The 23,485-nt window shown below is 39.8% G+C and overlaps 2 protein-coding genes across 2 annotated transcripts; both read left to right on the top strand.

The window, feature by feature from the left end:
- Positions 1 to 75: 75 nt before the first annotated feature.
- On the top strand, positions 76 to 6,055 carry kcng3 (potassium voltage-gated channel, subfamily G, member 3). Its single transcript, XM_026178366.1, has 2 exons — positions 76 to 1,017; positions 2,503 to 6,055. Exons 1-2 carry the CDS (start codon positions 401 to 403, stop codon positions 3,146 to 3,148), a joined length of 1,263 nt encoding a protein of 420 aa, XP_026034151.1. The 5' UTR covers positions 76 to 400; the 3' UTR covers positions 3,149 to 6,055.
- A 4,092-nt stretch (positions 6,056 to 10,147) lies between these two features.
- Positions 10,148 to 19,344, top strand: cox7a2l (cytochrome c oxidase subunit 7A2 like). Its single transcript, XM_026178373.1, has 3 exons — positions 10,148 to 10,342; positions 17,126 to 17,260; positions 18,995 to 19,344. Exons 1-3 carry the CDS (start codon positions 10,271 to 10,273, stop codon positions 19,133 to 19,135), a joined length of 348 nt encoding a protein of 115 aa, XP_026034158.1. The 5' UTR covers positions 10,148 to 10,270; the 3' UTR covers positions 19,136 to 19,344.
- The last annotated feature ends 4,141 nt before the right edge of the window (positions 19,345 to 23,485 follow it).

The following is a 23,485-nucleotide window of genomic DNA, read 5'->3' on the forward strand; positions in this document are numbered from 1 at the left end:
CATCTGCTTCCAGGAGAATCTAAACAGTATTTTATAGGAAGCAGCAGTCTCCACTGTGGACTTAAATCACATATTACGCTCTATACTCCTGTTGCTTATGGATTTTTCTCTGCGTGTGTCCGCGCGCGCGCTTGTGACATCACTGATGGGATTGGCTGGAGCTGACTGGGGGGATGAGTCTCTTCTTCAGGCTACAGAGGGAGACGGAGAATAGAGTCAATGACAGAGGGAAGAGTTAACAGTTAGCAGCCACGGACCTCAGCGCAGGGCCACCTTCACTCAAAGCGAACCACGCCCCGGGGCAGGGGAGACGAGTTCCCCAAGTGCCCAAACTCCTGCGATGGAAGGAAGAATGGACTGTGAAGAGTTCTTTTAGGCTTTCATGATTTAAGTTGTCAAAATGAAGTTCGGGAAGAGCATCTGCGTGCTTAACGTCGGGGGAACCCGGTACGCCTTCACCCGTGAGGTGATCAGGGATTTCCCTCTTCGACGCGTCAGCCGCCTGATTGCCTGCGCAACCGAGAAAGAGGTCCTCGAACTCTGCGATGACTACGATCGGGACCGGAATGAGTTTTTCTTCGACCGCCACGCTCAGGCTTTCGTGTTTATTATGTTGTACGTGCGCTCCGGCAAACTCCGATTTGTTCCCGGAGTGTGTGAGCTGTCTTTCTACACAGAGATGCTCTACTGGGGACTGGAGAGCGCGCACTTGGACTCCTGCTGCCAGAAACGCCTGGACGATAGGATGTCCGACATCGGACTGGACACACTCTCTGAGGGGGACATCGAGGATGAGCCCCAGAGCACAGGGGAGTCAGTGCAAGAGGCTGAGCTCACATGTCGCGCTAGGTGGCTCGAGAAAATGCGCAAGGCTTTTGAGGAGCCCAACTCTTCCCTTGTAGCGCAGCTTTTGGCTTCAGTGTCCGTGATCTTTGTTATCGTTTCTATGATCATGCTGTGCGCTAGCACCCTGCCGGATTGGGATACAGCCAAGAGAACTACTGTGGAGGAACACAGGTAGGCGATTGTCAAGGGTCAGTTAACTTGAAGGAATAGAAGCCCCCTCATGAAAATGCTGCCAAATGTTTCGGCGCAATGTGTGCGGATATCCTACAACTGAGACAGTCTTGTGTAAAAGTGAGCTGAACAGATGAAATCGTGTCAAATATTTGATTTTGTCATTACAAGTAGCATAAATAAATAAATATACCTCTTAACATTTGATCATGCATGAGTTCAAGGCAACGGCCAAAGTCATTGCGCACTAATATTAACCACGAGGTGGATGCATTGAGATGTTTTCTACCTCAGCTTTTTGAGTGTTTTCTAGGATGTTTGGTATAATAACATAAAAATAAGAATGACAGCAAAGCAAGATATTTAAAACATCCATGTATTACGTTGCCTGCAGGGGATTTGTTCTTGTGCTTTAGTGAATTGATGCCCCTGAACTCAATATGCCCGCTGACAAGTTTCAGGCAGCACATTACACCTTAGGCTCCTCACATGACAGCCGGACAGGCCCCCGAGGAAGCAAATCAATAGCCAATCCATAGCTTTCCCCTCTTATTTCTCCCACCCTCTTCACAGTTAGTCTGAATATGTTTACTGTCCTGCTTAGTTTACACTGCATTGCGCACATGAAGGGCAAACATCAGGTAATCATAGATTCATAATATTTGAGTGGGCAATGAGATAAAAGTAGAATGTGTACTGAGGGGATTATATAATAGTGCAAGCAAACAAAGAAATTAGGCCACTTACAGGAATCATCATAAGTCAGAGTTTTGTTTCTCTAACTTAAGCATGTAGGCGCGAAAACGTGTATCTCCATGTCTGCGTGATTTTGGCCTGTACTTTCCTGGAAGCCTGAGCTGCCCATTCTCTATATAAGGTTAGGTTATGCTCCCTCAGGCTGGACATAGTTTTGAGTTTTGGATCAGCTACAGTGGTTAAGTAGCCAATACAAGTGGCTTGTATACTTTGAGGGCAAAAGGATTCCAATTTAGTTTCATGTCATTAGATGATGCAGTTCTCTCAGTTGCTACATAATTTGGGTTGGTGCAACTATTCTGATAGTTGCTTTGCAGGTATTTTTGTCATTTCTGGGCTTCACTGCATTTATATCTAATGCAAGAATCATCATTCTCTAATTCATTTTGACTGGCCTTGCTCTGCTTGTCAATGGGGTAATTATGTGACCGTCTTTGACACAGTCTTTCTTTGAAGGGTTTAAACCCTCCCTCTGTGCAGTTTGCCGGAAATTTACTAGCCCATGTATCTGTCCTGCTGTCTTTGTTTACTTGTGCCAGGCCTGAACTGTGACAGCTTTGTTCCTTATTTCCCATCATTTAACTCCCCTTGCTTTGCTTCCTCCTTCCTCACATTTACTGACTGCCAGGCAGTATTTCATATTTCATGCCATCCATATCTCACTGTACCTCCTCTGTCATTTCCTGTTTACAGTGTGTGCAACTAATTTTTCTTCTATCTTCTCTGTAGGATAGTGGAGGCAGTGTGTATTGGCTGGTTCACGGCAGAGTGCATAGTGCGCTTTCTGGTGGCTAAAGACAAGTGGGACTTCCTCCGCAGGCCACTCAACATCATCGACGTGATTGCCATTACCCCTTACTATGTCACTATGGCGATGGCCCGGGCAGGGATGCCGGGTGCTGGGCTCGGGGTTGCTGGAGTCATACTCCGAGTCCTGAGGATGATGAGAGTGTTCTGGCTCATGAAGCTGGCCAGACACTTCCTGGGACTGCAGACTCTAGGGTTGACTCTCAGGCGCTGCTACCGAGAGATGGTCATGTTGATGGTGTTTGTCTGCGTTGCCATGGCTATATACAGTGCCCTGGCCCAGCTACTGGAACACGGCTTGGATCTCGAGACCCAGAACAGTGATTATGCCAGCATCCCTGCTGCTGCCTGGTGGGTTATTATTTCAATGACAACAGTGGGTTACGGGGATGTGTACCCGGTAACAATCGGAGGACGGGTGCTTGGGGGAATGTGTGTAGTGAGCGGCATTGTGCTCCTGGCGCTGCCCATCACATTCATCTACCACAGTTTTGTTCAGTGCTACCATGAACTCAAACTGCGCTCTGCCAGATATGCACGCAACCTGTCGGCAGAAATGCTGCGATGAACATGTCCTATCCTGCCTACCATCCTGCCGACAAAAAAAAGAAACTCTAATGACCAGAAGACCATCAAATGTTCGATGTGCCCTTTTTTCCTTCCAGATTTTATTTTGTCCAGTCTACATCCAGGTACAATAAATTTCCTAGAAAAACCCTTTAAACATTCATATATCAAACAGAAAAAAGAAGACTAAGAAAACATAACATTTAACAATTGTGAAATTCTGCAATATCTTCATGTGTTTCAGTTTATTTTGTTTTTGAAGTTATTTTTTATTTCCCCTAAGCATCAGGAAAACAAATTGTCATTATAAAAACAACTATCTGTGAACATTTAGTCAGTGCAAAATATATAAATGTCAGTGAAGGACATTGGTAAATGGCATCTTGTTTACCAGTAGAACAACATCAGTCAACAAGGCTGATACAGACAGCAAGGCAGATATGTTGGAGTATACCTACCAAAAAAAAAAAGGACAGAAAATAACATAAACCAGACATACAAAGATGGACTATACAAATATATTAACTTAATAGTAAAACAATAAATTAATGTTTGCTTATGTTTTCAATAATTTATTCTACTCTGAGTTGACAAAACAAGATATTTTCAAGTCAGTGAAAAAATAACACAGAGCTCATATTTAAAGGTACTAAGCTTATTTTAGTCAAACACAAAATGAAACATAAATGCTGTTGTTTTAATTCCTTAACACTATTAGAATAGCTTTGCATGAATTATTGTTCAATAGGGCCTTGTGCAACCCCTCAGTTCACCCACTGTCTGAAATAAGCTGTTATAGCTTTCTCCCTTTAAAGGCACCCTCCCTTTAATCCAACTTTCTTCTGATTCGCTGTCCCTTGCAGACAGAAGCTCTGAAAGGCTGATGGCTGGGGCTTTTGCACTCATAGACAAAGCTGTGTGCTTGAGATGATCATGTTAAGTATATCTGCTGTTTTTGGTATCTCACAGATTTAAGTGTGAGCATCAGAGCAGACTAAAGGCTACTTGTACATATACACATACATATCACTATTTTTTCAACTTTGTTTAATATGAGATTTCACCAGTGCAACATTATATATGACAGAACATAAGTAAAAGAATAAAATCTATTTTAAAACGGGTTTAGATCAAAGCTTCTAATACATGATGTAGAAGTTTAAAAAAGTGTGACTATAATCAAAATAATGCATTAAAAACACTACAAATAAAAATTATATCATGTATTTACTAAGTCACATTATGTTAGAAAAAGAAAGCGCAGCCAATTGTAAATCATAGTATGTACCATTGAGATGAAGAAGATCAGGGTTAAAGCACTTCAATAGGCTGTAAAAAGAAAAAAAAAGTGTGGAACAATGCAGAGCACCAGCACCAAAGCTTACCTTCACGAAATGATCGATGTGTGGTTGGAAGGTAAGTTCAGAGTCAACCCACACACATAAATATTTCATTTTTTCCCCCGTTTTCTGAAGAGCTCCAGCATCATTATGGGTTAAATGCAGCAAATTAGATTTAAGTTGATGTTCTGTCTCAGGCCAAAGAGCATAAAGCAGGTTTTTATTGAGCAGTAATTTGTTATCTGACAGCCAAGTTTGTAGGTTATTAAAGTCTGATCGCAGAGCCTTTTGTATGTGTAGAATAGAAGCTTTTGTTTTCATTGTCTTGAACCAACATGTTGTGCGACTCTCTTCTTAACTGCACCATACGTAACAATAGGAATACACAGATATTTATTAATTAAACGCAGACAGGTGCAGTCAATCCAGATCTGACAGCGGCTGCTGTTTACTCATATTCCCCTGGTTACAACACTGGCAGAGACGGCTGCGTCAAGTGCAACGTGTGTGTATGTTTGTGTTTGTTTGTCTGGCCATCAGCCTTTCACTTTGTCTAGGCTTTGCACACAGATGGTACAAGTTACACAAGATTGATGTGTGACCTAGATGCATCCTGTTAAACCTGTGAAATAAAGAGAAGGAGTGAACAGGGGACTGCAAAGTGGGGATGGAGGAGTTAAACAGAGGGCTTAGTTTGGGGGTCTGTGGGGGGGAGTTAAGCCGATGATAATGAAATATGGAGACAGGTCACCGAGGACTGCAAGGTGGCAGACAATAACACTGAGATAGATATGACAGAGCAGATGGAGTGTGAAAGTGAGCATAAAAGATTCTGGGCAAAAATGATGGAATGTGGTTCAAACCCGAGCACGAAGAATTCGCTTCTCTGTTTGCCAGTGAATGTAAGGCATTTTGTATTTCTGTGTCTCCAAGGCAACATCATCCTCCAGCATGTCAATCATAATTGTGGTTTGATTTGTGTGCACGCAAATAGGCTACATCCACGCACACCTCCTGGCTGGCACGCAGCTTTTTTGTCCTAGGATTATCTGGAATATCACAGCATCAGAGCGATTATTTAAAATTACCAAAAACAAACGTACAGGGGGAAAAAAATCAAGTGTAGAGGGAAAAAAAAAAAAAAGAACAATGGAGGCTGTCAATGTCATGGTTCTGACATTCATGATTCAGACATGTTTGCACGGTTTGCCAAGATGATACGATTTGTTGAAGAGACACATGATCCAAACAAACAAGTCAACACCTCTCCCACACAACAGTCTTTCTCTGCATCTCCTCTCCTCTTCCTCCTGTTGCCATCAACAATCCTCTTTTTACACACACGCATCAAAATCCTGCTCTTCTTCTTCTTGCAAAGGAAATTTAAACAATGTTCACTGTGTCTTTGTACTGATAGTAGTCTACATATGTTAAATCCTCATAATCTGTGCAGCCCTGTATGTATTTAATGTGTACTGTAGACACCTCCGTATCCTCGTAGCTGCTATTGATGTGCTTTTTAAGTAGTTGCACAATTGAATTAAACACAATCAATATTTTATTACCTACCTTCCAATGCATTATTCATGTAGCATAGCTTTTTACCAGTGAAGTTTGGCCAGGCCTGATTGAAACCATCAATCAAAACATTTTCATCAGTACACTCTGGAGTTGTAATTAATGTGATCAATGTACGAGCTTTTGTAATAAAATTACTCTTTGCAAAATGCCTCTGACTGTCTAATAGTGTATTAGAAATCAGATTGAGCCAGAAAAATAGTCTGATCTCAGTGTCATGTTCTGAAAATTATCAGTCTCAATCATCAGCTCTCACAATATTCAAACTCATGATATTCTTAATTAAATTAGCAGAACTAAAAATTGACCTCAGGACGTGATCAGTGAAGGTGCGATTTTGAAATATTCATGCAATGATCGCAATACCATTTAAACCCTTCTCCCATTACTTTGTGGAGGCAGTGGGAATGTAACATTTAACCCAAGGAACATCTGAGCCTGTTGGCAAGGTCATTTAGTGCACTCATTGGATTCACACTGGAGCGATCATTGCACTGCAGTCTGGTTCACAAAGTACTGCCATGAGGGTAAATTGGCACTAAACCAAAAAAAGCCATGCTGACGCACTGTTCTCAGCTCTCAAACCTTTTCAACATGTTGCACATCTGTCAATGAGCTCTGATAGCTGTGTTTACTCACTCAACTCTTTTAGTGTCATAAGCACCTGAGGTTTAAAAAAAAAAAAAAAAATACATGTGGGCTCAAAAAAACAAGTATCCATTTTTTAGTGGTTCTTCCGATAAATTGACCAAACTGTTGTTTTTTCTAAAAATTCAGGGTGCTATAACAGCAGCCACATGCTCATACAGTACTTTATTTATGTCACACCTGCAGCCAATTTAGAACCGACAATTAACCTAACACGCATGTGGGAGGAAGCCAGAGGACTTGGAAAAACAGGGAGAACATGCAAACTCAAAATCAATGCCCCAGTAGACCAGAGAATCTTGAAACCCTGAAATTTCTTGCCCTGAGGTGAAAGTGCCAACTAATGCACCATCACGCTGCCTGTTTTTACTGATAGAGCTGGTGTTTATTAATTGAATTGTGGCCAAAAAAATTTTCTCCTCATTTTGTTTTTATAACCCCTTATTCTTGCCGTTAACTACTGAGATCGCTGAAGCAAGCCGCTCTGTGGTGCTGTATTAAAGCACAGCTGTTCATTTTGCTAAATTCTAATTGGCACACTCTGAGAAGCTCACAAGAGTGCTGCCGATGTTTAGTAGGCGCACCTGTTCAACTGCTTGTTAAAACAAATATCTAATCAGCCAATCACATGGCAGCAACCCAGTGCATTTAGGCATGTAGATATGGTCAAGATGACCTGCTGAGGTTTAAACCGAGCATCAGAATTTAGAGGAAAGGTGTTTTAAGAGAGTTTGAATGTGGCACAGTTGTTGATGCCAGATAGGCTGGTCTGAGCGTTGCAGAAGACTGTTGATCTACTGGGATTTACAGCCATCTCTAGGATTTACAGAGAATTGTCTAAAACAAAAAGGGGGGGGGGGGGATATCCAGTGAGCAGCGGTTCTCTGAGTGTAAATTTCTTGTTGATGCCAGAGGTCAGAAGAGAATGGTTAGACTTCTTTGAGTTGACTGGAAGGCAACAGCAGTTCAGATAACTGCTTATTATTACCTGATAAATCTGTAGGAACTGTGCGATGCTATCATGTCAATATGGACCAAAATGTCTAAAGAATGTTTCCAACACTGTATTGAATCTATGCCACAAAAAATTAAGATAGTTGTGAAGGCAAAAGGTGGACTTACAATTATAAGTCACAACTGGTGCTAACAGGGTTAAAGGTCAACAGAGAATAAGACCCACATACAGACACCTGAGGCAGAGCGAATATAGCAGAAGTAAAGGTTGAAGCAGGCTAGGGTCCAAAACCAGAAAGGGCAATCCAACCAGACAAACTAAAATGGGAATTCACAGGCAGGCATCCAATGTCCAATAAACAGACAAAAGGTCAAAATGCAAGCAGGCAGAACCTGGGAACCAAGCTGCACTTGGCAGCGGTTGGCTGCTGACACTGAGAAAAAAAAGAAACTTTGAAGTGTAAAAAGACAAATTCTGCTTTCAGCCAAAGTAAGACGACAAACTCAGGAATCTTCTTCAGGGACGATTTTAATTGCAATCTCAGCAGAAACTAGCACAAATCATGAAAGGCTCGTGTTTCTTTTATTACTAATGTCGACTTGCAAACAAAAACCATAATGTTATGTGACCTTCATGCATGCAGGTGCTCTATACACCTCTGGAAACCGTTAAAGAGGGTCCGTGTGTCACTTTGTTATAATGGGCCACTTTGTTATAATGGGCCTTTCTATGTTCTAAGCTACAAAAACAGCTCCTGGAAGGACGAATTAAAAAACATGACACAGAAGACAAAGCACACACATATGAAGCCGGTGGGGTGAACATATTATGTAACTGCAAGGCTTTTAGGGAGTTACATACACATATAGCTAATGTTACAACTAGTACCACTTTTCTATAATAGTTTTGTCCTGAACAATTGCACAACCACTGATAAGAACTGCAATTCTCTTAAAAGAATGATCAACAATTAAAAAATATTCAAGACATTTTTTTAACAATTACGTAAGAAGGCTTGTTATAAATGCATCCTTATGGTGTACTTCTTTATAGCACTCCATTTGAATAATGTGTGAGCAGAAAATGTTCTATTTTAGAGTTATTTCCAACAACACTTTATGCCTTTAGACCTTGATGACACCAGAGGAAAGATTCTCAAATCGCCAAAGTTACTGAACTTCATTATGATGGCAGTGTGAGTGCTTAATAAATATAAAATGATCAGACATTTTTGAGTTAATTCACTCAAAACCACAAAAATCTTGACCTGCTGGTGGCACAGAAGAAATATTTTGCGACTCATAGATTTCATTCTCTGGGGACTATGCATGTCACTTAACATTTTCAATTTGTTTGTTGGTTTTAACACATTTTTGCTACTTGAACATTCAGAAATTGTAGATTTGTAGAAAATGTAGGGTTTTATTTTATATTTTTTAGGAGATCAATGATTCTCAGCTATTTCAAACTCAAATTAATTGAAAACTTGAATTAATCACGAGTGTAACTATCCAAAGTATATTGCCAAGGTTGCCCTAACTGTGTGACTGAAAGAGCCTTTTGATACAAGGGAGAATCCAGCTGATAGTTAGAGATTTTAAAATACATCACATATCGAGCTGCCAGTTAAAAAGTCCAAAGATCAGAGACGCCCTGCCAACAGAAATTAAAAACAAAAACATTATGACTTTAAAACTTTTAATGGCAAAGAAGAATTATCACTAAATAAAGGCACCACTATGGTGGTTGGTTGTATTTTTGTGCCTGTTAATTCCTATTTTATTTTGTAAATTCCCAGGCTCTTTACAATTTTGACTTCCTTTCCTTATTAGTTTTCCGTGTTTGTAATTATTTACCCGCCCTCATTACATTTGTTTAATCAGTCACGTGTTCAGTCAGTTAATCTCAAACCCGTCCTGTTTTTTACTTTCCACACTGAATAATTTGAACCTAAATATGAGGTATATAACCAAATCCGTGACGCTAGCAGTGTTTATGTATTGCCATTCCCATTTAACACTTTTCACTGTATTATTGTGACATTTGTCTCTATTAAATAAGATCTCTCACAAAACAAATGAACTTCAAAGAAGTTCAGTGTTTGAGTTAATACTTGACTCAGTTTAGCTTTTCACCAAACTCTTTAAATGTACGTTTATTTATGTATGTGTCTGTGTAAAGCTGTTTCGGCTGATTTTTATTCTGTCATATTATTTTAGTTTCTTTTGAAAAGCATGACAGAAGTTTAAAAAGTTTATTATCAGAAAAGGTACTTAATAATTTTATTATTCTATCTGAAGTTTGAATCAGTAAGTCGAAATAGAAATAGAAATTGAGATTGGCTTCCACCCCCCTTTCGTGTACTATTTTCATTTTTTTTTCCGTTGTTTGAACTCCTGGTGACATTTTGTTGTCCACACTTTGCATTTAACTGTACGCGTACGCTTCCGGTCGCCCTCCGTTTTGGTTCGACTTTTAAACAGGCAGTGTTGGGTCAGCTAACTGTTGCGTCACTTTCCCTCGAAGGTCCCAACAGGACGGTCCTTACCGGTGGATTTCTTTAGTACATAACACCTCGTCCCGGTCCTCCTTCAGAAGAAAAATGTACTACAAGTTCAGTGGTTTCACCCAGAAACTAACGGGCTCTGCTCCTGCAACCGCCTACAACCCTCAGGTGAGTGCCGGAAGCGGGATGGCTGTAAGAGAGCGTGTGGATAACCGCCGGGGTTGACCTTGATGTAGCACTCGACTGTAGTAACGAGGGCTTAAAGCTCAGCTGGAGAGCTTTAGAGTCGGTGAAGCCAAACATATGCCCGCTTTAAAGCCTAAACACCAGTTTCCTGTTTGATCACACGATAGTTAAACGCGTAGTCTTGATCTGGATTTCATTTTAAAGGTCTTTGAAGCTCTTTAGACAAATATCAAAAAGATTGTGGCCTTTCTTTTCCATTTCTTTGCACAATGTAATTCGCTTCCCCCGCCTCATCACGTCCTTATCACGGAACCTTTATTTAACCTTTAGCCTGAACGGTCAATTCCAATCTGTGGATCTGGCCTTGGTGTGACTCTACAGGCAATTTCGAAATTGAATGGCCTCGGTGGCAGGTGTGCTTGATGTGACCTTTATTATGGCTCCCCCGTGGGTCCCTTACACGGTGGTGGTGCTCTGATAGGGGGTTAAATTACCTCGAAGCTCCTTTGTCTCTGTTTAAAAGTCATGTCGTCGTTTGCTAGGAGAAAATTGAGCTTTAATTTAAATATGTACTTACTGAAAAGCTTGTTTACCTCCAGTCCACCGGTGTGTTATTATCCCTCTCACCGTCACATGTGCTTGTAAAACTTGGTGTAGTTTTTAATGTTCAGAAAGGAGCTTAAAATCTTAATTTACCTCCTTCACTATATCCATGAATCCTTTGTGGTCTTCCCCTCTGATAGCTTGACAGCTCCACCTTCAACATCCTTGGTCCAATACATTGTCTCTACACATCTCCAAACCACTTCAGCCTTGCCTCTCCAACTTTCTTCAGATCTGAGCATTTCTAATCCCGTCTATGATGGTCACAACCAGTGAATATCTTAGTATTTCCAGCACTGCCCCGTCTTTTTGTCAGTGCCACAGTCTCCAACCCCTACATCACAGGTCTCACTACAATCTCGTAGACCTTCCCTTTTCACTCTTGCTGCCTGTCTTTCTGTCCCGATACTCCTCTCCACCCACTCTTCCCTGCCTGCAACCTCTTCTTTAGTTCTCTTATGCACTGTCTGTTTCTTTGAATGGTTGACCCCATGTGTTTAAACTCATCTGCCACCACCTCCTCTGCTTACATGTTTACTGTTACTGGGGATTTATGCTTTAGTGGGAAGTTTACGCCCTAACCTACGTCATACTCCGACGTGCACGTCTGCTACTTTTTTCTCTTCGGGTTTTTAATTTATCAAGATAATAACAATCATTATCTCACTATAGGGAGTAATAATTATAAGAGGCTGGGATCTGATATAAAACACTGGTACAGGATCACTTGGTAATTAACACATAATTAACCGGCACAAGCTTAAAGGCTGGCAGTGACACTGACCACTCGTGTGGGCTATGTTTTACAAAGCAGAAGTCTAAATTGGGGTTACACTTGCCTCCCTCTTATCACGCACACACGTCCTCCCTATAAATTCAGCTTTTGCATCCCAGTGACTAGGGCTGCCACAAACGATTATTTTGATAGTCGACTAGTCACCGATTATTTTTGCGATTAGTCGACTAATCAGATCATCATCCATTGAACGTAAAAGTACAGCTTATTGCACCAGCAGCATCTGCTCTTATATAACTATCATTAGCTTACAGCTTTAAGTGTTTAAGGTCTGTGCTAACTAAAAATAAAGACAAGATGATAGTTAATTGAATTCTAATTAAATGTGCAGATTGTTTCGGTGGAGTTTAATAAACTCAGCCGATTTACTCAGGAACAAATAAAATACTGAAAAAAGCCAAACAATAACATTTTTAAGTTATCTAAGTGACTTGTTTAACCTGAGTAGGGCGGTGGGTTTGAAAACGATCTGCCGGGAGTCCGGTGCTCTCATGGCCCCCGGCTAGCTATCGAGCTAGTGGGTAACAGACGCCTCCGAAAACGTCGGAGCGCTTTTGAAAATATGCGGTGTCTTGATAAACTGAGCAGATATTTGAGGTTTACACAGCTACATTCTCGCCTGAAAATATGTTAAACGTTTATTTTGTGACCCAGAAAGAATAATAAGAGTAATATTAAAACTAACTAGCTGCCGCCATTGTTGACAACTGCGCTGGGCCGCGCTGTGAATTCTGGGACACAGTTTCTTCTTCTTCGGGGTTTAACGGCAGCTGGCATCCTTGTACATGCAGTGCTGCCATCTTCTGTTTCAGTCCGTTATTACACTCTTAAATCCTGCTACTTATTCCTGCTTTTGTGATCTTACAAAGCTTCAAATGACGCGTCGACTATTAAATCAGTCGTCGACGATTTTGATAGTCGACGTAATCGTGACTAGTCGACTAATCGTGGCAGCCCTACCAGTGACCATTCAAATGAATTTTAATTTAGATGATGCTTAAAAATAACCCAGCAATATAGGAAATAGTTTCAAAACAAATACCACACAGAGTTTGCTAAATTACATCAAGAAAGTACATTCACGCAAAGCTCCATTTGGCCATCCCAGCATGCCACCTATTATGTGCCAGCAAGGGCACCGAACCCTGCAGAGCGCAGGCAGCATACGAGGCGTCAGATACAACACTCGCTTTCTATGAGCTGATAATCAACAGCAGCAGGTGGTAGAGATTTTCTGATGAACTTTAATTTCATCTTTTTACAGCATAATTGTATTTGCAGACACCAAATATTACAGTGGCTTTTCCATTTTCATACAGCCAAATGTGATATTAAAAAAATATGTTTGCCAGTGTTGTTTTTACACCCAGTATTCACACGCAGGCACAGTTGTGCTGGTGATGGGTGTTTCTATTATGTCCCACCGATTTGTGAGGCTAAATAATAAAAACACATCTGTTAAATAATGCACATCGTATGCTACGTCCAAAAATGACATTACAGCTGAATCAACACCTTTCAAGCACAGAGTATTACAGCCTTCAGTCTGGAGTGTGCTCATAAAAGTGCTTTCACTTTTTATTGCATCAGTATTAATAAGCCTGTACACTTCTTGAGTTTACTTTAAATTACTTCTGTAATAAATTACTTCTGCTTTGTTCATATGGATCAAATGCACACTTACAGCTAACAGTGAAGGAGTGTCTGGGGTGCACCTGAAACGCAATTTATGGTTCAGTGTGGGTGGCACGTTCGCAGTCTGTCTGCCTGCAGCAGATTCTTGTGTGTGTGTGTGTGTGTGTGTGTGTGTGTGTGTGTGTGTGTGTGTGTGTGTGTGTGTGTGTGTGTGTGTGTGTCACTGTTGTTATCAGTCAACCAGCCGCAGAGAGGAGCAAAGTTAAAACATAAAAAAAGAGCTGAAGTGAAACGCTGTTAAAAACAATCAAGTGTCCACAGCAGCCACTGTCTTTGCTCTTTATTATGTATAAGTTAAGTCAGAACTTTTCTTTTTAGTAGTTCTCCTAGTGGCAAATAAGCAGCTCTGTGGTGCCCCTCCCCTGTGTGTACACACACTGATACAAATCAAATCAAAAGCCACATACAGCAGTACACACTGGCTTATTCTTCAAATCTGGACCAAAAGTAAATTGCCTTCACTTCTAGCAAAAGCTTAACTTCCTCTTTCACTTTTAAAATCAAATCAAAATGTTTTTTATTTAGCTAATTTGAGCCAAATTGATTTCTGTTTTCAATTACAAATGAAAGAGGTGGTTAAAACAATAAACAATCAAACAGTTCTTCGCAGAAAAACAAAAATCCATCTCATATTCTCTAGATCTGTTTTTCTTGGCTAACCTGGGAACACTTCAATAACTCCGGGATGTGCTTCGAATTAGTTCAGCAGTGATGATTAAAATTTTAAAAGGCGACGAGTCAGTTTCGCTTTCAGTCTCGTCCATTTTGTTTCTCTCAAACGACTGCAAACTGTAGTGAGCATAGGGTAAGATTATCGTTTTATCAGATAGAAAGCCTTCCTAATCCCTTATCAAACCTTTGTCAGTGTGTTGTTCAACCCGATGAAGCGAATCCACACATTTAATTGAAGGTGTTCATTCTGTTTGTCTCATTAATGGTGTTTCTAGCACCATCGTCATTTTTTTCTTCTTCTTCTTTATCCAGATACCTGTAGTGTCAGAAGATTGGTGAATACAAAATAGTTGGAGATTACTTAAAGATTTCTAAGGAGCTTATTGGTTGTTTCTTACTAAATCCAGGCGTTTTATATACTTTAATTGTACACTGGAGAAGTCACTTGTTACAGCAGCACAAGACACAGGAAGCAAAAGTAAACTCGAGATCTATTAGGGAAAAAATAAGAAAAACGGTGTTTAAAAAAACAAAAAGATGCCAAAAATGTCCTTTTTCTAGTCAAATCTTAGCCTTTACTAATGAGAAAACTCTAAACTAGAACAACTCAAACAGAAAAAGGTTTAGACTACTTAATGTTGTAATAAACAAGCCCGAAAATGTCATATAACATTTAAAGTCTTTCAGCATAGCAGTGTAAAGATTGATCGACAGCATAAAAACGTGAATTGTGGAGTACAGATCCCTCTGTTAGAGATGTGTTGACAGCAGTAAAAGTTTCCCTCCACACAAATCATAAATAAACTAAATCATGTTTAAACACAGCAACAAGTGTTCAAGAACATTTGGCCCTACTGCGTTTCCCTGCTTTTTATGTTTACGGAGTCTTAATTTCCCAGCCTCTTATGTTGGTTAGCAAATGTTAACATTTAAAATTTGAAATTCATGTGGCTTGCACAAATGCTTAGTGATATGTACTATTACTAAAACAAAACTGATGACCGTTGTACTAAGGCATTGTGATATAACCGGTATATGAAGTATATGTATTTCTGGTATAATCCATAAACATGACTTCCTGCTGTGAACACATTTAGTAATGACCTCTGTTTAAAAGTTAAAGTAAAAATAATCATCTTTCACTGCCTCTGCATTTTTATATGTCAGATTTAATTTACCCACTCCTACACCATCTGCCTCCACACACTCTTAACAAGCTAATGGGTGTCCCACTAACTTTGAACAACCAAGAGAAGCTTCTTCCAAATGAGAGGATACTGAGGTGTATTTTTTAAAATGTATATGTGCACAGCAATGTTCCTGTGGTTTATTTATTTACAGTGTGTACTGTCGGGGAAAAATAGGACAGCTTGAGGTTTGAGTCTAAGAATTTTGAGATTAGTTTTGAAAACACTCGACCTTTACACTGGTCTAAACATGCTGTTTATAGCTGGGTATCTTCTTTTTCCTGCTCTAGGTCGATGCGATGTTATTGACAGTTGATAATATAATATGGTCATGAGGTAAACGGCTCTGATTGTTTTCAGAGGGCAGCTGATTTAAAGATAAGGAGAAAAGAGTCAAACAGATTATTTTAGTTCAGGGCAGATAAACATGTGGGCTGGGGGTCAGAGCTGGACCACCAAAGTCCAAAGTGTCCCCTTTGACCCCCAGAATAGCTGGAAATTGATGACATGCACAGTATTTCTAGGTTTTGTTTTCTTTCCACTGTGATCTGTAAATTATAGCAAACATGAAAGGATAATTGAGTGACATCTCAGGTTATTCATATTCTTTTTTTGCATATTGATTGTGCTTTAAATAAGAAAGATAATTGAATAGTTACACTTTGTTTATAAAAAATGAGGTAAAAGGTGTGTTTCATCTGAGCTTCCAGGTTCAGCGTTTTTAAAATCTTGGCTAATCAGAAGTTTTTATGCATCTCGGGGTTTAGATCGAGGATGGTTTTGAAGCTACTTTCTTTTATGAGACAGTTTAGAATCTCTAGGTTCAAAATATCCATAAATGATAAGGCTGTTGTTATTTGAAGATATAACAATGAACTGTTTTATACAGAAATAAGCTTAAATGCCTTTTGTTTATAAAGCTGAACCGCTGCTGGAAATGATCTGTATTAATCTAAAGGGGCACTTAAAGCGTCTCACATGAGGAGATACAATTTGCAGAATGAAATCGATCATGCACTCATTTAATCTGCTGTATTTATGTAGGAGCACTCTGCTCAGTCAAGTGTCTACAAAAGACTGTGGACTATTTTTACTTAATATACAGAAGATCGATATGAAGAGGTGTCCTGGTTTATTGTTGTTAATATTAAAAGACATCCCAGTGTGTCATTAGTCTTGTAGCTAGCCAGTCCCCTAATATTTGAACAGTTCAGAAAACCTTCTGATTTATACTAAGTTAGTTTCTTCTACATTAAGCTGTGTTCAAATGCCATTTAACATTCATGCTAGCTGGGCCAAACCTGTAAAATAAATAACAATAAATAAGCTTTTGCAGGATGCAAAGACGCTAATGTCTTGAGACTGTAGGTTCAGAGATTTGATCGAAGAGTGCTGGACTGCATCAAACTGGAGGAAACAAGATTGTTCTCTCACATAAAAAATAAAATTGCCTCTGGTGCCTGATGATGCTGAGGTTGGCTGATTGCCTCTCATCCCTTTCTCTCCCTGGTGATTTCCTTTTAATTGATTTATTTGTCTATTTTTATTTTTATTTTACATTCTGTTCTTGGTTTTTGTTTTTTGTTTTTTTTAAGTCTGTCAAGGTCTTGTACCCTCAGGATTGGATTGGGTGGCGGGGAAGTAGAGATGGTTATGTAAGGGGTAAATGTTAAAAATGAAGTTTCTGTTTAAAATCTTAGTTGATAGATAGATAGGCAGGAGAGAGGATGTTACATTCACTCTGACACTTTCATTAGATTTTTATTTCGTGCATTATTGTGACCAGCATGTTGTTTCTCTTCATCTTTTCAGGGACTGAGATCCGGTTTGCCAGCTGAGTCTCCAACCATGATCTTTGCTACACCCACAAAGGTGGTGTCAGAAGCAGGGGCCACAGCGGAGTACATGGGAGCAAACAAGGTTCCCGACCTCCAGAAATTTTTCCAGGTAACGCAGAGCTCAGACTGAATAAGGCGCCAGTTTGACCAAGAAGCAGCGAGGGTTCACGACCTGCTAGCTTCATCAGTCGAAGCAGTGAAGGCTGATTAGTAGAAGTTAATAAGTGATATTTATTTCACAATTCTTAATGGCCCTTTGCCACTTCCAACCCCACCACCACCAGTAGCAACCACACAAGTTGCATTAATAGGAATAAGAGAGGCGAACTCTGAACAGAGCAATCACTCAAATAAGTGGAAATCACAGTATTGGCTGCTGAACGTGTTTTCTCTTTTAGTTTAATTAACGAAATTGTTTAAGAGCGACACTAGTACAAAAGAGAAGAATAAAAAAATAAATCACCTTTCAAAGGAAGCTGATTAAATATTGATTGGAACTAAAACAACCATTTTAATTACAGCTTTAAATACATTATTTTTGCAGTCAAAAGTCTTCAGCGGTGAATTTTCAAAGTTTATACAAAAATACATTCAGTTAACTTGATATTTTAAGCTAGTATCAGACTACACAGTGTGTATATATAATATATATTAGTTTGTGTCATATTAGAGTCTCAAAAGAACACGTTTCACAACAATCAAACATGAAAAATGTAATTGGGATGTAAACTCTCATTGTCTTCAGGAAAAGGATGTAAATGGCTAATGGCAAAGGAAGCAACGGATCACAGTGGCGGTCTTGTTACTTAGTTTATAAGCTCCACCTAACTACACCATCAGCATCAGGCCTTCTTTATATTTGTACATGGCTAAAATAGCTGTGCGCATTTTGATCAAATTCAGAGGCAATAAATCCAAGTCTAACAGGCTTGTCTTTCAGATGCAGCTCCATTTTTCATCAGTGGCACGCATGATAAAATCAAATGTCAGGCTGCGATGGTGGCTGTAGCTCAGGAGGAAGAGCAGGTCGATTGATATTTGATATACATCTCCTCTGTCCAAAGTGTCCTCAAATCCCAGATTGCAACTGTGTTACAGTAATGCATAGAATAAAGTGCTGTATGGATGATTGGTTTAAAGGGGCTTATAGTGTAAAGCACTTTGAGTGCTCAACAAGCATAGAAAGTGCTATTTAAATACCAGTCCATTTGCAGTTCACCATCCATTTCTGTTCCCAACCTAAAGCACCCAAACCCGATGCACTGCATTGTCCGGGCTGAACCGTGATTGAGGTCATGTGTTTGCAGTTACATGCAATCTGTTTGCGATACTGCAGTGATGAACTGCAATCAATTTCCAATCTTCTGCTGTTTGCATGCACAGACATTCACATTAAGTATTTATATTCGGAGTCCAGACCGAATCTTATAGACTTGAAACAGAAATTCCTTCACAAATGGTGTCAAGAGTCAAGTCCTCTATCGCTAATAGATGCATTAGACAAGCTGCGTTCATCAGAGCAGGCTGATTCTGACTCGTTGGCAGTCTTTATAAATTAGCAGTGTTTTTTGCAAACCTTTGCCAATCTGTCTGTAAGTAATTGCAGTCAGACTGCAACTATTTGGAGACAGGCTGCCTGTAACCAGGTGACCTGTACCTTGCAGTGGAGAGTTTCTCTGAACTACCTGAGTCATAGGGAGGTTATGTACTACTTTTACTCTGATGTAATTGAGTCATGTGACTGTAAAGATGATGACGACGCTCTGTATTTGCTGCGATTAACATCATAAATTAATTCTGATTTTCTTTTTTTCTTGCCCCTCCCTGTTTCCTCTTATTTCAGACGTCAGACGGTATCCCCGTTCATTTGAAGCGCGGTTATCCCGACAGGCTACTGTACCGCACCACTATGGCTCTCACTATAGGAGGCGTTGCCTACTGTCTGGTGGCGCTCTACATCGCAGCCCAGCCCAACAGAAAGTGACCAACACAACTGCCATCTTCCTTTCGCTGCTCCCGTTAACTACCATTCACAGCATTCATTCATCGGCCCTCGCTATACCAACTCTTGGGACTCTTCTTAGATGATCTTCATCAAGCCACTGAAAACTATTTTAATGTCTTTCTTCTTTGAAAGAAAAAAAAAGATGTCTGATTTAATAAAATTTCAGGAAGAAAGAAGTTAAAAGATGCCATACTTGAAGTCTTTTTTTTCCATTAATCCTGTATTAGCTGGTGTCTCACTGGAACGTAAAGCCATCTATAGGCTAACAGGTCCGTCTTCTCTTTCAGAGAAAAAGCAAAGCTCTTTCTCACAGCTTTCAAATGGCTTGCCGTAGTGCGGCGATGTATGTGCGAGAGCGAGTGAGCACGATGGAGACACCCTGTGTGGAGCATAGCTGCTGCTCACTTGGCTTAAGTTCTGTCTCATACAGAATTTGTATGTGTGGGCCCTGGTGTGATGTCAGATGCTCCTCGCCAGCTCATCTGACAATCATCTCAGTGTCTGCCTTTTCTCTCTTGTCTTGATGTGTAGCGTATGTCTGGTTTTCTTTTACAGATACTTTTATTCAAGTTTTCAGAATCAAAGAGAGGAAAAGGTCTGATTTTTGACAGTAATGTGACATGCCATCTTATGCACCACCTCTGTTTTATCGCAATTTCTTTCTTTACTCTGGTTATCATATGTTGATCTGACAAAAAAAACGATTTGCTGCTTGGGTACTGAAGTTATTTCCTTAGTATATCTCACATTATCAGCCTAAACAATGACCTAAGAATCTTAAAAAGAAAGGCCCCCTAACTCAAGGAATGAAACATTGTTTTGTTATAACTTGGCAAATACCCAATTTTAAATTGTCCTTAGATACTTTATTAGCAGCCTGTTGCAAAAACACATTTATTCCCATGTCTTTAGTTGAATCCAGCATAAAATGGTGTGCTTGCATCAATGAGTTAAAAGGGCTGTGAGCTGAAAAGAAATATCCGATTATATCTCAGCCTCGTGTGCAATGTGTCATTTAAAAAAAAAAACAGAAGAAGCTGAACAAGTGGAGGTCAAGACCCTTGAAAATAGAAGGAAAAAAAAATCCTGCAAAGATGTGACACAGGACCTGAGAAATGTACCTGGTCCATCTACTGTTCACTGAATCCTTGTCTGAAATGGTGTTAAGGATGAGAAATGGGGAGAAAAGGCTGAAACATGCCAAATTACACAAGAACTGAACTGAAACTCAGTGGTAGCAGCTCTTATGGAGTGATAAATCCATTTGACATTTTTGGTTCAAATTATCAGTATGAATAGAGGAGGCCAGGAAAGGGTTAAAACGGCAACTATTTCCCATTTTACTAGCAAAAACTTGAATAAAACAATGGGTGGCTCAGGACTTTTGCACGGTACTGTATTTTAAAAATATTGGTGATTTTAAAAAAAAATGTGGGGGGGGGGAAGCAGAACTAGCATGATCATCTCTGGATGCCACCATAGAAGCCCCACCCATCTGTTATTCAAACCTTGTGTTTACAAAGGACGGCCAATCAGAAGAAAGCTGCCTTAAACAGAGAGAGAGGGTTTGTTTCAGACAGGATGAACTGAAGGGCTGCATCAAGTATAAGAAAAATGAGGATTATTTTGTATTGTAACTCACGAAAAGCTATTCTACCAAAGCAGCATATTTGTTTCCTTTTAAACAATCAAACTGTGTCTACTACAGTGCTTCAGTAAATGTATTGGATTTCTGTACAGGTGTGCACACACAAGCTGGTTAATTATCCCAAACACCAGAACGAGAGGAAATGAGTTGTCACTGACGGTGCTGGTAGTGCCAGATGGTTTGAGTTTCTCTGAAACTACCAATCTCCCAGGATTTGCTGGCATGGGTTTTACTTCTTTCTTTTTTTTTTCTTCTTTTTTTTTGTTAAATGCTGTCCCTTGATGACCAATTGGAGCTGACAGAAAGTAGACGCTAACTTTGGTGAGCAGAAAAGTATCTCAAAATGAAAATTGTGTTCAGCGGCAGAAGGCCGTGCTGGGCTCCCCTCCTGTCGGCCGCAAAGACAAATGTGAGGCTGCAGTGGGCACAGGCTCACCAAAAGTGGCCAGCTGAAGACTGGGAAAATGTAGTCTGGTCCGATGAAGCTCAACTTCTGCTGAGGAACACAGATGGTGAGGCCAGAATTTTGCACTGGCTGTATGAATCCACAGACCCAACCTGCCTCATGTCAAAAGTTTAAACTAGCTGTGGTGTGGGGATAGTTTTCTTGGCACGGATTAAGCCTCTTAATATGAATCGAACTGACTATTCCTCCTTACCGTCTGCACCCCTTTTATGGCTAAAATGTTTCTAATGGCTGCTTGAAGCGTGGTAACCAAAGCATTAGCATTAGACATCTCAGAGAAATGATGTGGTAGAGTGAAGCAATATCTCCTCTTAATCCATGCCACCAAGAAGTGAAGCAGCTCGAATTGCAATGGAAGGCACGGTGTGTTCCTAATAAGGTGCTCAGTTACTGTGCATATAAGATTTTATATACAGATCCTATTTTGCTCTTGAGATGAATACAGTTTTTCCATTATATTTTTTTATAATTGAAGTTGCAGTTCAGTAGTTTTTAGGAGTGTTTGTCTGCAGCCATATCTATGTGATGGCTTTTCCCACTGGCAGGCAAAAGCAATTTAAAGTTTATCGAAACTTATTTCTCTAGCAGTCTTTGTCATTGTGAATAAAATCAAGAAATAAAATCAAGCCAAAAATCTGGGAAAAAATCCTCCATCCTTTTGGATTCCAGCAGACTTTTGCTTCTTGTTTCCGAAAACCAATATCATTTGGCATTATTAGCCTGTCTGTTTTTATATATTTTATACCAAATAAAAATTTCCATCAGAATTATATTCCTTTCCAGTCTCAATGATGTAATCCCTGATCTTGAGACATCAGAGGAAGTCTTTCTCTTCCAAGAATGTAAGTGCAGTGAAAGTGTTTAAAAACCGCAAGCCATTATCATCCGCTATAGTGCAGTAAGCTGTTATGACTTGATGTGCCTTTTCCCTCTGATTGTGTAGCAAGAGTTGGGGTTCACATTATGCTTGTGAGGCTGCACTCCCACAGCTTGTAGCCTCCTCCAGATTTTTTTTCCTCTGCTTTTAAAGAAAACGTGGCTATTTCAGCCCAGAGTGATCAAGGCCACCTGACCTCAATCTGTTCAGTTTTTGTGGTTTGTCACTGCCGAAGAGAAAAGCAGAATCAGATTGAAGTGAATATATCTGATATCCAGACCATCGCCGAAGATAACGGGATACCAAGTGTAAGCTAATGTCTGATTGCAACTAGTGATTAAAGTAGACTTAATTGGCTCATTTCCAGCTTCAAATTTTTAATTTTTGGACCCAGCAGCTTTGCATAATTTACAGCATTAAATGTGCTTTAGTGAAGGTCCTCAGTTCATGCTCTGCTCTTTTCCTTTTAACGCCACCTTCACTTTAAGCCAAATTTCTTCTGGCAGGCAGCTCCTCACAACTCACAAACAGGTTTTAACAGTTCTCGCTGACCTCATCAAGAGCCAAGGACTTAAAAAAAATATTCTGAAACAGCATTTATAACCATTGAAAGTTTGATGTTTTAGCTCCCATGCACTTGTACATGAGCTCTTTTTGTTTTTCTTTATACCTCTCCCATGTTTGATATGAGCACCCAGTATTGTAACAGTATATATATACAGGGCTTGACAAATTTATTAGACCAGCACTCAATGTAGGGTTGTGTAGTGGTCTAATATTGTGTAAATACATCATCATCATGTTCACAGGAGCATTAATTTAGTAGTAAATTTTTAAAAAAAAATTATGTTTCTTTGAGGTTTAAGTTACCAGAATGCACAAGCTCTTTAATCAGAATGCAGAATGTCAGATATAGTTATTGTTGTTTTTCATGAGTTTTAAAATTCACTGTTTGGCAAAAAAGTAGAAATAAAATAGTGAAGCATGTTATTATTTTAGTGATTAAGATGCGAAATTACAGTTATTTACTTGCAATCCTGGACAGAAAAAATTGTTATAGTGGTTGAATGTTATGCTTGATTAATTTCTGGCTTTTTGTGGAAGTCAAGTGCGCTGGCTTTAGTTTGTGTATAAAAATGTGAATTCAATTTAAAAATCCCTCCCTCCTGTTCAGAAAGGAACTCGCTAAAAAGGAAAGAATCTCTAAGACACAAAATGTTCTCACAGTGTGATCAAGTATGCCTTGTAGTCATCCACCGACACGGGTAATTACAAAATGTGCCGAAGAAGAGGCAAAAAATAAAAGCTGATCGTAACAGATGTGAGGAATCTCAAGAT

The sequence above is a fragment of the Astatotilapia calliptera genome, chromosome 8 (genome assembly GCF_900246225.1).
Source record: "Astatotilapia calliptera chromosome 8, fAstCal1.2, whole genome shotgun sequence".
NCBI lineage: Eukaryota > Metazoa > Chordata > Actinopteri > Cichliformes > Cichlidae > Astatotilapia > Astatotilapia calliptera.